Source organism: Fulmarus glacialis, unplaced genomic scaffold (genome assembly GCF_000690835.1).
Source record: "Fulmarus glacialis isolate BGI_N327 unplaced genomic scaffold, ASM69083v1 scaffold10020, whole genome shotgun sequence".
In the NCBI taxonomy this organism is placed as follows: domain Eukaryota; kingdom Metazoa; phylum Chordata; class Aves; order Procellariiformes; family Procellariidae; genus Fulmarus; species Fulmarus glacialis.
This window is the reverse complement of record NW_009188382.1, coordinates 27248-39842: the sequence shown is the minus strand read 5'-3', so window position 1 is coordinate 39842 and position 12595 is coordinate 27248. Positions and strand designations below refer to the sequence as shown.

The 12595-nt window shown below is 38.1% G+C and overlaps 1 protein-coding gene across 1 annotated transcript in view; it reads right to left on the bottom strand.

The window, feature by feature from the left end:
• ARMC9 (armadillo repeat containing 9) overlaps window positions 1–12595 on the bottom strand; it is a 67054-nt gene that overhangs the window by 27494 nt on the left and 26965 nt on the right. The window contains exons 9-15 of the mRNA XM_009578386.1: window positions 7831–7865; window positions 6306–6417; window positions 5628–5720; window positions 4277–4367; window positions 3253–3376; window positions 1179–1318; window positions 280–356 (exon numbers count right to left, since the gene is read on the bottom strand). Of these exons, the coding sequence (XP_009576681.1) occupies window positions 280–356; window positions 1179–1318; window positions 3253–3376; window positions 4277–4367; window positions 5628–5720; window positions 6306–6417; window positions 7831–7865 (672 nt within the window). The remainder of the gene's footprint in view (window positions 1–279; window positions 357–1178; window positions 1319–3252; window positions 3377–4276; window positions 4368–5627; window positions 5721–6305; window positions 6418–7830; window positions 7866–12595) is intronic.

Here is a 12595-nt window from a genome sequence, read left to right as displayed (position 1 = left end):
ACATGGACTGCATAATAACTATGCATCTAAAAGACTTTCATTCTTAGCTGCCAACATTTGTTAAAGGAAGACATAATTATGTCTAGAAAGACCAGTGCCCAATGAAAAAGAAATTACATAATTGTGAATTTTAGGAAAATTTCAGGCAACTTAATTACATAAGGGTATAACAAAGGAAATAAAACCAATTTACTTTTTTCCATTTCTTCCTTTCTTGCTTTTTTATCTTTAATTTTTCTTTCCACCTTTTCCTTAACCCAAAGTTTGCTGTACAAATACCTCATGATTCTCGTGGCCAAGAAGATCAGAGAGAACTTTGAGCACATGGTTTGCGATCCTTGCACACATTTTCTTCCCTACAAAGGGAGAAAACATAAATACGCTTGAAAAAATGTAACAGATCAGAGCAAGCTGCTTACTTCTTAAAATCAGTACTAAATATAATTTACACAGAGCAATACTGTCCCTTGTCCCTGCCAAATGCTGCTTAGCGTAACTGAGCTGAAATCAGTGGAGTTACTCTGGATTTATACAGTTGTAATCTCGGACAGGATGCAACACAAAGGGATTTTAAAAAGTTTAACAAAGACATTATTTTACTTATGGCAAGCAGTAAATTTTTCACCCTTACCTTACTTTCCTTTTTAAAAGGAAACTTACTTTAAACTTCTTTTAAGTCTCTTGGACATAGACAGGACCTTATTTTCTTAGGGGTAATCTCTGCATTGTAGAAGTGAAGCAAGTATTTCACTCCACAAGGTGAAGGTTAAGCTCCTTGCCATTACTGATCAACTCAGTTCTGACTTTCTTTTATACAAACAAATCTCTTACACAAGTAAAAAGTGTCCTTTAGAAAGTGGGCCTGGAACGTAGGAATGGCAGTCCTCACATGTGGATACGAAAAAAGAATCAGATCTTAGAGGGTTCCATTGATTAACTGTTTTCTTAATTCTTTAGATTTTGGTCAAGCTAACCTCCATAGATTGGGATTCTTGGGAAAGAGATCTGCTCAAAAGCATTGGTTATAACACTCAAATATCTCTGGTTATGTGAGTCCCTGTTACTAATTACAGTTACTTGAAAGAATCCGGGTATATCAGAAAAAAGGATTCACAATCTTTCCTATCTATTTCTTGCAATAAGGTTGTAATTCAAAATGTAATTCAAAAATCAAACACCTGCACTCCGCAGACAAAGATTCATGAGCAAGGCAACAGAATACTCCAGCGTGTAATCAGACAGGCAATCTGTATCTGTTAGAACATCAACCAGCCAGAAAATGAGCCCATCTTTGATCATTGCCGACTGCAGTGCACGCCTAGGATTAAAAAAAAAAAGCCCACAAAAATCAGACCACATCATAAATAGCTTTCAAATACATTTATAGCTAATATAAGCATATTAAAACCCTACTTCATCTACCTGCTATACACTAGCCTGCCAACAAAAAACCCCCAAACTACTGATTTTGGCAGAATCAATTAAACTAAGGAATTAACAAAGCCTGAAGAAATTGAAAATGCAGATTCTCATAGGGTTAGAAGACTAAAACGTTGTTGGGTGGGTTGGGTTTTTTGTGTTTTCTTTTTTTTTTTTTTTTTTTTTTTTTTTTTTTTTTTAAACCTGCAAACTGATGGTTGTTCTTCATTATTTTCTAAGGCTTCCAACTCCACCTAAAATTGCATTTTCAATTGTCTTAAAATTGGTAAAAAAAGCCAGTTACACACAACAGACCCATAAAACAAATTAGTTACCTCTTCTGCCTTAAGTAGCCATAGCACTACAGCACTTTTGTACTGTTGATTTGACAAATGAGATTTTTTGCTTAAATCTATTTGCTCCTTTTTCTAGAGATTCTTAAATCATGTGTTCTTTTAACTCAAGCTGTAGTTGCCCTCGAAGAGTATACTGAATAAAGTGCCAGGTGGTCAACTGTGATCTTCTACAACAGAAATTCCTCATTTTACAATACAAAAAAGAAGTATATACTGGTAGAAAGGTCTTACTGAAGAACACCATTTTTAATCACATTATTTCCAATGGGCAGTAAGTCTAAATTACAAAGATCAAAGCAGGTATTTTCCTGGTCTAGTACTTGGGATTTGCATTACTCCTGAAAGCTCATACACTTTCTCAGTCCTGGATCTTGCAGTAGGTCTACAGCATGAACTGAGCAAAACAAGGAACCATCAGACCACATTAAAAAAGAGTCCTCATGTCAAGTATCTGGAATTAACCTTCTATAAGACTGTTATTTTTTAGAAAGTAAAAAACTTTCAAATTTTCAGTAGCTTAGTGCCTAGGCCCCAAAATTCAAACCAACTTGTACTATCAAAAACTGCTTTAATAGAAAAACAATTTTCTCTAAGATTGGTTTAGGGTTTCAAGCAGTAGGGTATGAAGATTTATCCTCTTTCATCTCAAATATGTATAACGTATCGTGTCAGCAAGCAGTCCAGAACTTTACCCAAAGCACATTTACACGTGCTTCATCCAGACAACTTCTAAATGAGGCAAACCCAAAAGCAGCCCTCACTCTTCAACAAGCCAAATAAACAAATTAAAAACCCCCCCAACACTTGCAGTCTTAATTTAGAAGAAACATGAGTGAAAATAACAAGAGCTAAACACATCCACCTCCTTACATTTAGTTAACTATTCAAGGCTGAATATTCCTCCTGAGTACTGTGAAAACAGAGTTCCTAGATCATACTTATTTGATAAATGGGAGCAACATCATGCCCTTTACTGCTTTTGCATGATATTTCTTTTGTGGTGGGCATTTGAGTCAGACTGCTAATAAAAAAGTAAGAAACAAGACAGCCCGTGCATAGACAGCTCCAGGAAAGAGGATCAACAGGATGAGGATGAAATCCCTGAAAAATGTTTGCAGAAAGGATAATGAAAACATTATGCTTTGGAATGTAATGCAACTCTTTTTTTCTAGGTAGGATCTTCAGAACGTTCTACATTAGGATTTTAACTTTGTTTAATTAAGGAATACATATAAAGCACATGAGGCTATGGCAGATGTACATTTACTTGAGTCTTGACAGCCGGTAGGAAGTCAGGTTAATTCAGTCAGAAAAACTGAGTTCTCCTCCATAATAAATGACACTGCTTTCATCAGTCATCAGAGGTTCTGATGATTGTTACGGGAAAATCAAGTGCTCTTCTCTCCTCCCTGAACAGAGCCTAACTAGCCTGCATTTCCTCTCCTGCTGTCACCACTGCGTGCTGTGCTTTCATCACCTGAGGCTGAATTTCTGCAGAGCCCCCAGAACATTCTCCCATGTAAGGGAATCCTTGTCTTCAGCTTTCAGTCTCTCCTCCAGCATTCGCAGCAACGTTGGGTTCTGAGAAAGGTAGACACGACCTGGTGCAAAAAGCGATGAAAGAACAGATGCTGAGATATCAGCTTATGACAGAAAAGCTCCCTCTCCTTGGAAAAGTAAGCAGGATTGACCTCAGTTTCTTCTTGACAAGTCACAATCTTGTGCCAAGACCCAAACAAACCTGCACAAATGAGTTGTCTAGCAGACCAGTTGCATTCAATCCAGCCACTTGGGGCATTAGAGGCCCCCACTTGCCAAGTTAGTACCGCACAGAATCCACTATTCATCTTTCAGTACATGCTTTCTGATCTATCAGAGTTTTGTACACTCTAGGAAAAGAACAGAAATGTCCAAAGAGCTCAGGAAAGTTAGGTGCCCCACCGCTATTGACTTTAAATGGGATTTCAGTTCCTAGCAATAGTTAGCTCTTTAAGTAGCACCAAACCAAGGGCTAATTTGGGACAGGCAGAGATACAAAGCTGCATATATATACAACCAAACAGAAGTGATGTACAAAGATTTTTTCAGGTGAGGATCAGGAAGATGCAAGAGCAGCTGGACTAACTATTGCTGCACAGCCTGGTAGCAGGTCTGCCTACAGGACCTTTAATTAACAGGGTTTTTTTTTTCTTTTTTTCTTTTTTTTTTAACCCTCATGAAGAGACTGAAGACTACATTAAAGGCAGCACCTGGGTAAGTTCCCACATAGACCACAAATCATCAAAAGAAGTCAGAAATGCTGAATATACAGTGTCAAAATGAAAACTTTCCAGATACTGAAAAACTGTTTTGAATGCACGTAACAAAAGACAGTGAATCCCTAGAAAAAGGGTGCAAATAAGGCTCTAAATTTCCACATGCAGTGACATGCACTTGTGAAGTACCTATAAGCCAGTCTTATATGAAAATGCTGTCTTTTTTTTTTGCAGCAAATCTCTTACCTTCTGCCAGTGAAGCAAAAGCATTGATGAGCCTTGCCACATACTGTCTGACTACCTCACTCTTAGAATGTAATAATTTGATGACACTTCTCTGAAAAACAAAGCAAACATTAATAATTCACCAGAGCAGGAAAAAACAAAGTTAGTCTTCTATAATGTTTTAAAAGCTTCATTACATTTTCACAGCAAACAAACTTTGAATGCATCTCAATATCTTAAATAATGTCAATATGATTTAAAATTTCCCAGTTTCTTTTTTGATTGACAGGGGGCTGAGGGAGAGATGGAAAATGAACAAATAAGCAAATTAGAGCTGCTCGGCTCAGTCTGTTAAAATACCATTAAGCTCCATGGTGTAGGGTGAGAATTATAAAGAACCAACACATTTATCCGTTAAAGCTAATATCTAAAATAAATATTTAGTCAGTGACAAAAAAACCCTGTTAATTTTGTTGATGAACTTAAATGCAGTAATGTTACCTGAATAGGAATGCTTTTGTTTGACAACTAAGAGTGTGGGAAAGCAGCTCCGTAACTTACCAAGAATACCACACTGCAAACTATTTTTAATCTGTTTTACTACAGGCATTACTTACACATAACTTTCCTCTTACAGAAATTTACCAGGAGAAAAACAGATCATTGATTTAACAGTCCTTTAACTTTCCTAGTGAAGTTACTGTTGCAATGACAATGGGAGCCACAATGTAGCACATAGGCCCACTGCTTCAAACAACTGGGGAACTCAACTACGCACAAAATTCACTTTTACAAACGTGAGCAATAGTATTGGATTATCAGTGACCGAAGCAACCTTTCAAAATCAACATACCAGCAATTCCCCTTTCTAAAGAAAGGTAAAAATCCATTCCAAATTCGCGGAAATACTGTTGAACATGTCGTTACAATTGCATAATCAGATATTCCATAGAGGTATTGAGACTGAAGTCCTAACTTAGTTCTTATCCTAGATCAGTGAAATGGATTGAAAGTATTATCTAACAATACATAATCACTCAAAAAGAGACATAGCATCTGATAAGCAAGAGCTAACTCCTAAGTAAGGGGCTCAGTAGGCTTCTGCTCAACTCGTGGATGTCAAGCACGAGGAAAGGTGACAAACTTCACTTGTCTACAAGAACTGTATCTACACTGAGAGCTCTTGTCATACAAAGCTTTGCCCATCACATTTAAAGACTGGGATGCAGAAGTTAAATGTATCACATGATTTTGGCACTACTACTTTTTTTTTTTTCCCTTCTAGAGAGTGATCAATTTTTCTGATCAGCACTTCATAGAAAGAAATGAGCAATATCACATACAAGTTGGAGGAAAACCCTTTCCAGCTGACCTGACAGTTACTGTGGCAGTCTAGGAGGTCATTACTGATGTAGGCTTGCAGGACAGTGTCTCTCTGTTCTCCAGGATATGACGTTGTCAAGCGCTAAAATAAATAACAACATAAATAAACCACTCAAATAAATAAATGATAATGTGAATTGATGACCGCTGAAGATTTTAAAGGTGCTGATATCCCGTAGTTGAGAAACCTGTTCTCATGGGGAGAAGGAATTCAACCTCAGTTTTTTAAGAGATGAATTGAACTGACCTGACCTCAGCTCAGTGTGATCCACTACAAAACTGTTACTTGGGAGCTGTCATCACTGTCCGTACAGGAAGGATACAGCATTACTTCTCATGAAGTTAAAAAACCCCTCTAATAGCTAGAGATGTGATGCTTTTCTAAAATATCTGAGAGAGAGTACTGGGCTAGAAGAACCACTGGTCAGACCCAACGGATGTTTTTTTATGCGAAAATGGACATTCAAGCTTGATCAGAATTCCACTATTACCACCTTTCATGTCTGTCACTTTGAACCCATCAGCTTCCTTTTTAGCAGGAAAATGTAACTTCCTGTTACATTTAATTTTTCTGAAATATCACTACATGATCACTACATGGATTTTAGTTCTGGACCCCCCCAGAAGGGACCTATTTCTTTATTTCTGCAGAGGCCATCTCCCTTACCCAGCGCAGGGCCTGCAGTAAGAAGGCCTTGAGACGATCATTCCCTGTAATTAAATCTTTCTTCAGCTTTTCATAATCCAAAGAGGGCAACAATGGCACATCCTGCGTCTTCCTACAATGCAAATGGGAAAGACATTAATCAAAACTCTCTCTTCTCATTCAGTGCAGCTGATGTTACTGAGGTGAGAAGAGCCAAAACAGGAAGTCTGCTTCAGGAAAAGAGCTTCCACATTTTTACACCTTTGTTACTTTTATTACCATTACCATGTTAGAACAACAGACTTTTTAAACTTGGACTTATTTTTTCACCATGCATGCAGCTCATTTACTATCATAACTTGCAGACACTAAACTCTGACAACTAGCCAATTGATGATCTGAGCTTTTTAGTAGCACAAAACAGTACAGTTTTTTGTACCCATTTGCTAAATGGGTCTGAACAGATTTTCAGTCAGCTTAATTCTCAAACAAGTGATCCAAATACAGTACCGTTGAGTGCTGATCATTCAGTTTTTAGTATCCTTTTTTGCCCTGTTTGGACCACAAGGGCATGAGGGCAGCAGCTTGTGGCTCTTAGCACATGGTTATAAACAGACACAGTAACAAGCTGCAGCTCCAGCTTCACCTCTAAGCCCTCATGCACACACAGAAATGTCTTCTCCAAAGTAAAGGTGGTAGGCTGAATGGATTTTTACGGGCTGGACTATGCTGGCTTAACATAAGACTTAATACAGGACCACTTTCCATGCACCAGTACTATCTTGCTATTTTGAGTTTTAATACTGCAATAGAAGTTTTATCTAACAAAATTGCGTCCAGTCAATGCTTTAATTTTAATATTTATATTCCACTAAACAGTTTTTACTATCTTCCCATCCTACCACTTTTCGAAACAAATTTTATTTTATATGTATAATTGTCCCTTTAATTATCTTGTAAACAACAGAAGGATCAAAACAGTGTTTCAAAAATTTAATAAAACCTTCACCTCAGATATACCATCTTCATTCAATCTTACAAGCCAAAATTTATTAAGTCAGTCACAAAAAAAATTAAACTTGAAGCACCAAAAAATCCATGTTACCAATTCCCCTTTTTCCTGGATTTGTGAGAAGCAAACCAATTACAATAACAGTACTGTACTGTGCAGAAATAGTAAAGAAAACACAGCATCCAACTCACAGCTGTGGAGTGGCAGATTTATTGGTTTTTTTTAAATTAGGATGTTAGTGAACCTGCCCAACAGAAGAATACAGATCACATAATATTTGCATACAATGTTCACTGAGATCAGAGGAAGCACACAGAGGGCGAGTGATTCCCATTTGCAGACATCTGACAGTGCACTTCAGTTTACAAACCCCTCCTCCTCTTCTCTACAGATGTAAATGAAGCTCAGCAATAAATACTTACACGGAAGCACACAGAGGGCGAGTGATTCCCATTTGCAGACATCTGACAGTGCACTTCAGTTTAACCCCTCCTCCTCTTCTCTACAGATGTAAGCTCAGCAATAAATACTTACATAGGGGCTAAAGATGCTCTTAACATTGTGGAAGCCTGGATCAGAAAAAAGAAAGAAAAAAAGAAATCACAACAGATTAGTCCAAATTTCACACCAACAATGTTACTAATGAAGTCCACAGTGAATTCTCTCACTGAGGTTCTGCAGTTCTTTTCCTATAAAACCTATGTTACAAAATAGAAACACAGCTGAAGAAAGAGAGGACTTCAGTGTTTATCTTTCTTTTCCGTTAAAGTGTTTCACAGGTAAAAACCTCTTTTGTTATGATCTGGCTATGTTATCTTCACTGTCATACTCCAAAAATTACCTACACTTGAAGCATTTAAAAAAAATAAATAAAAGGAAAAAAAGTGAGTAGAAACTACCATCCAAAGCCCACTGAGGGAGATGAACAACTTGCTAAACACATTCATTCAAAACCTCAAAACTTTTAATACCTTAAAGTTGCAATAATATTCCACTGGAGACATACCATGTATTACAGCATCCAAATTTGCTATAATTCTTTGTTTCGACACTAATGTTATCAGTAGCAACAGGCACTCTGATATATACCCCTATATATAACTACTAATACGTAAGGAAAAGACTACGTTTTCTAGCATAAAACCGATATGGAACAGTATACCATTTCTCAGTGGTTCTGCCTAGGACAAGTTCAATTTAAGCCTGGGTATTTCCTCTCTGATGCAGTGTGACACAGAGCATACGCAGCCACCACTGCTGCACAAGTCAAAACTTAAAAATATCAACACCATATAAAAGTTGACTGCTTCAGTAAATATTTTTTTGCTAGAGCTAACTGTAGGTGAGCCAAGAAGCAGCATTTCTGGCACAAGAGTGCTTCATATCATGCATTCTGATGTCAACTACATGCCATATTCGCAGAATATTCAGTGTCGTCTCTTTGTGTTGATCTCACTACTCACTTTCTAAAAAATCTCTCATTACCACTTATGCCTTTAAAACCAGACTTCTCTTCTAACCTAGCCTCTTTCCATGAGGGCTATATAATTGATGTCTATTGTCAGATTTAAAACTGAGGGATTTAGGAGACAAAAAGCATGAAATACCATAGAGAATATTGAATTACACTAGCTGACATATTCTTGAACACGCTACCTCATGGGTATCCTTCATAGTACGAGGAACTGCGCCCTTAGATGTGAAATAAGCTTATACGCACATTGGAAAGCATTTTATATTATGTTTAAGTCAATGAATGACTTGTACACAACAGACAATTAACAAGTCATACACTTCAGAATTAACCTGTCTTGACAGCAGTTCTCAAATCATAGTTTATTTTTACACAATAGAAAAGTCTTTCAAAGTATCATATCTACCTAAACTGTTTTCCCCTCATTTATTTGTACTCATTTTCCTTAGTGTTTTTGATAAATATCAGAAGTTAACCTTTGTTTAAACAAATTGTTTTCCCAGTCAAAACCTATCATTTTGTACCTGCGTGCGCAATGAAATCACAAATCATTTTTGTTGCCTTCCTCAGCACCCTTCTCCATTAAAGGAAATGGGGGAAAAAAGTGATTATAGTATGTTAAAGCAAAAGAAATGACAAAAGCCCTTGAAGATAAGAAGGTGAGACAAAGAACAGTAGTGAAAAAAGAAATAGAACAGGTCACTAAGAGTAAATAGATGTGTATAAAAGCTCTCCGCTTCTCAGCAAAGTCCTTTTTATCCACCACTTCTTTACTGCCTTAGAAAGAAAAACATATGCTCCAACCAAAATCTAACTAAAGGATATATAATTGGTAAAGATGCATCACCCTTCCACACAAATAAAACTTTTTGGCAAGTGTAAGATTTTGCAAGCTTTTATAAATTTCAAACTACAGAAACTTCAACTGGAAAAACATTCGGATTTTTAAAAATCAATCAGATCAAGCAGGACAAAGTCCTATTAATTCCCAAATTACTTTTTAAGCCGGCAGATGGAGCACAGGAAAGCATTTAGTACGGTTTGGCTCTGTAGTCTACCTACGCCAAAAAGGCACCGCACAGTGAGGCAGACCCTATACTGGAGCTCTGAGGGCCAGACCACCGAGATGGAGAACCTTCCTGTCCAGCACTCACTTTTCTGATCAGACCCAAGTTTATCAGTCTAGAACTTGCACAGGAGGAAGGAAGCTCTCTCAGGTTTTTGGTGTTTCTGGGAAAGCAATAAGGATACAGTTCATACTACGTCAGGTTCAATGAGGCAAAACAGAAACGGTGAAAAGTTTTTCAGAGCTAGTTTGTCCTTCACTGCACCTTTATTTCTGAATCTGACTGACTATGGTCAGCATCACTGATATGCAGAAAGAATGCAACCATGTTACACGCAGAGATTTCCTCTCTTCATCTTCATTTACATGATTGCAATTAGTCTTAAGCAAGCTAATCTGTATCCATCCAGTATGGCATACTGAGTAAGACATTGGCTTGGGTCTCAGGAGATAAGCTGCTCGTCCTGATTCAGCTGCTGACTGCAGACAGAATTTAAACATGTCATTTCACATCTCTGGGCCTCGATTTTTCTCATCTGGAAAGAAGATACAGGCATCAATCTCTTGAATAAGCTGTTTTTTGAGATATACCAATGAATGGCAGTGTGCAAGAGCTAAAAATTATTATTTTACAATTAAATAATCAAATGCTTATGGCATAACCACCACAAACAGAAAATCAACAGATTTAGTGTTTGATTATGACAGAATAATTCTGCAAAATAAGTTAACAACAGCTGATACAGTATAGTAACAACTCTGGTATAAGTATTTTCCTGTTTTGGAATTTATTTAGGCCTCTACTTTAAGTAATTTTATGGGAACAAGAATTGCAGTAACATATCGCTAGAGAATTCTATTTCTTCTCCGGGCATTTTTTGGCAGTTACACAATCCAGCACCTCTCCTGTGGTTTGTAGGGCTATGACTTCAGGGTCTGCACTACTTTGGGTCAGATAGCTGAGGCACCGTGTGAAGCACACAGCCACACAGCATGCCGAGGGACAGCACCACGCGCTCTCCATCTATTGCTAAATGGGTCTGAAGAGATTTTCAATCAGTTTAATTCTCAAACAAGTGATCCAAATATAGTACCATTGAGTGCTGATCATTCAGTTTAACATCCAGCCTACCTCTTGCCATAGGGTCTCAACTTTTCATCTTTTTAACCATGTTTTTAAAGAGGAAAGACACATGGCACCCCAGACCCTCAGAGCCTCGCCACCCTGCCAGCCTTTTCCTTCCCATACCATGGCCTCTCCAGCCCTCGCTCCCAGACCACTGCCAGTCTGGCCGGCACCACCTCTGCACCCATTCCTTGGCTGTTTTCGCCGCCTCCTGCAGCAGCAGCAGCATCAAGGGGCATCTGTCCCAGCACAGAGCTCGAGCTGATACCCCGAACAGGCCATAATGGTTTGTAGCAAGCCCCACGCCTCGTTTTTAATGCTGGCAGGTTTGACTAGTTGGAAGCAGCAGTCTCAGAAATAGGAAGCACTGGGTTATGGACTCAGGTGGAAATTAAGCCTGGGGAATACGACCCATACTCTGCTGAAAATTTCATAGCTTCCTTCATTAGCAACATTTCTAATTAAAAGAGCGAAATACAGACCCATCCTAACATTTAATTTTAACTTGGTTTAATACTCCTATTCCTTAAGCAGAGTGTTCTTCGCCTCACAAAGTGCCTTGTCCCACACAAGCAGGGAAGAGTAAATGCGCATTACAAATTCCCTAGCAGGCAGCTCACCAAAGCAAATACTCTTCCACCTCAGCACCTCCTTTTGCATTTCACTAGGTAGTATTTGTTTGTTTGGTTCCGCTTCTCCTCTTTGGTAGGGATCTGAGATGTCCCAATCTCAGGATATTTATCCAGTTAAATATCTTTACATAACCTAAGCCCCAAAAGCTATGTTAAGCTCTAGTTCTTGACTTGCGCATTAGCTTTAACAAAAGGAAAGCCACGCCTCAAGTACAGCTGGGTCCTACAAATCAGCTCTTGGACTTACTTACATCAGCACACTTACTTCACTTAAGACATAAATCTAGCCAGTGGAAAAAGGTCATCGTCTTCACCATTATCTCTGTACACAGCAGATCCAAAGCCAAGCTTCCACATGCATTACTTCTGGTGGGAGCGCCAGCTGAACCAGGCTTCACCCCTCTCAACACATTGCTACCATGGAAAGTAAAAGCAAGAGATTCTCCAGAACAAAAACCTGCCCTACCACCAAATTAGTAACAAAATTCTTTTTAAGTTCTTTGCAAAACTTTAGCCATATGCTTTTAAAAATTGAATTCTATGTTGCAGATACATGTAAAAACATGAAGCCTTTTAAAATTATTTTTAGGAACAAAGGGATATATTTAACTGAGGAAAAAGGTTAATTTTGAAGTCTGGAAGTGGGCAGAACAGAGCCTACTTCAGCCTTTTGGTTTTTTGATCCTCACAGATCCTTCTCTTTCCTGGTGTTCATTCTCAAATCTAAATGCTGAACTCTGATATCTTGTCATTTCTGTGGCAATAGTGCAAAAACTCCAACTGTACTGTGTTTTTTGAGAGAGAGAGAGTATTTGGATGCTGGAAAGTTGGGGCTTATTTATAACAGCTGGACAAGAGAAAGTAAAACCATCAGCACTGTGCATTCATAGCCCCCAAAGCACTCTATAGAAAGTAAATTCTTAATATTCTTGTAAGGTTAGTAGAAACATTACAATCTTCGTCTCCAGGTGATGAACCCATGGCCACAGACTGAAAGGTAA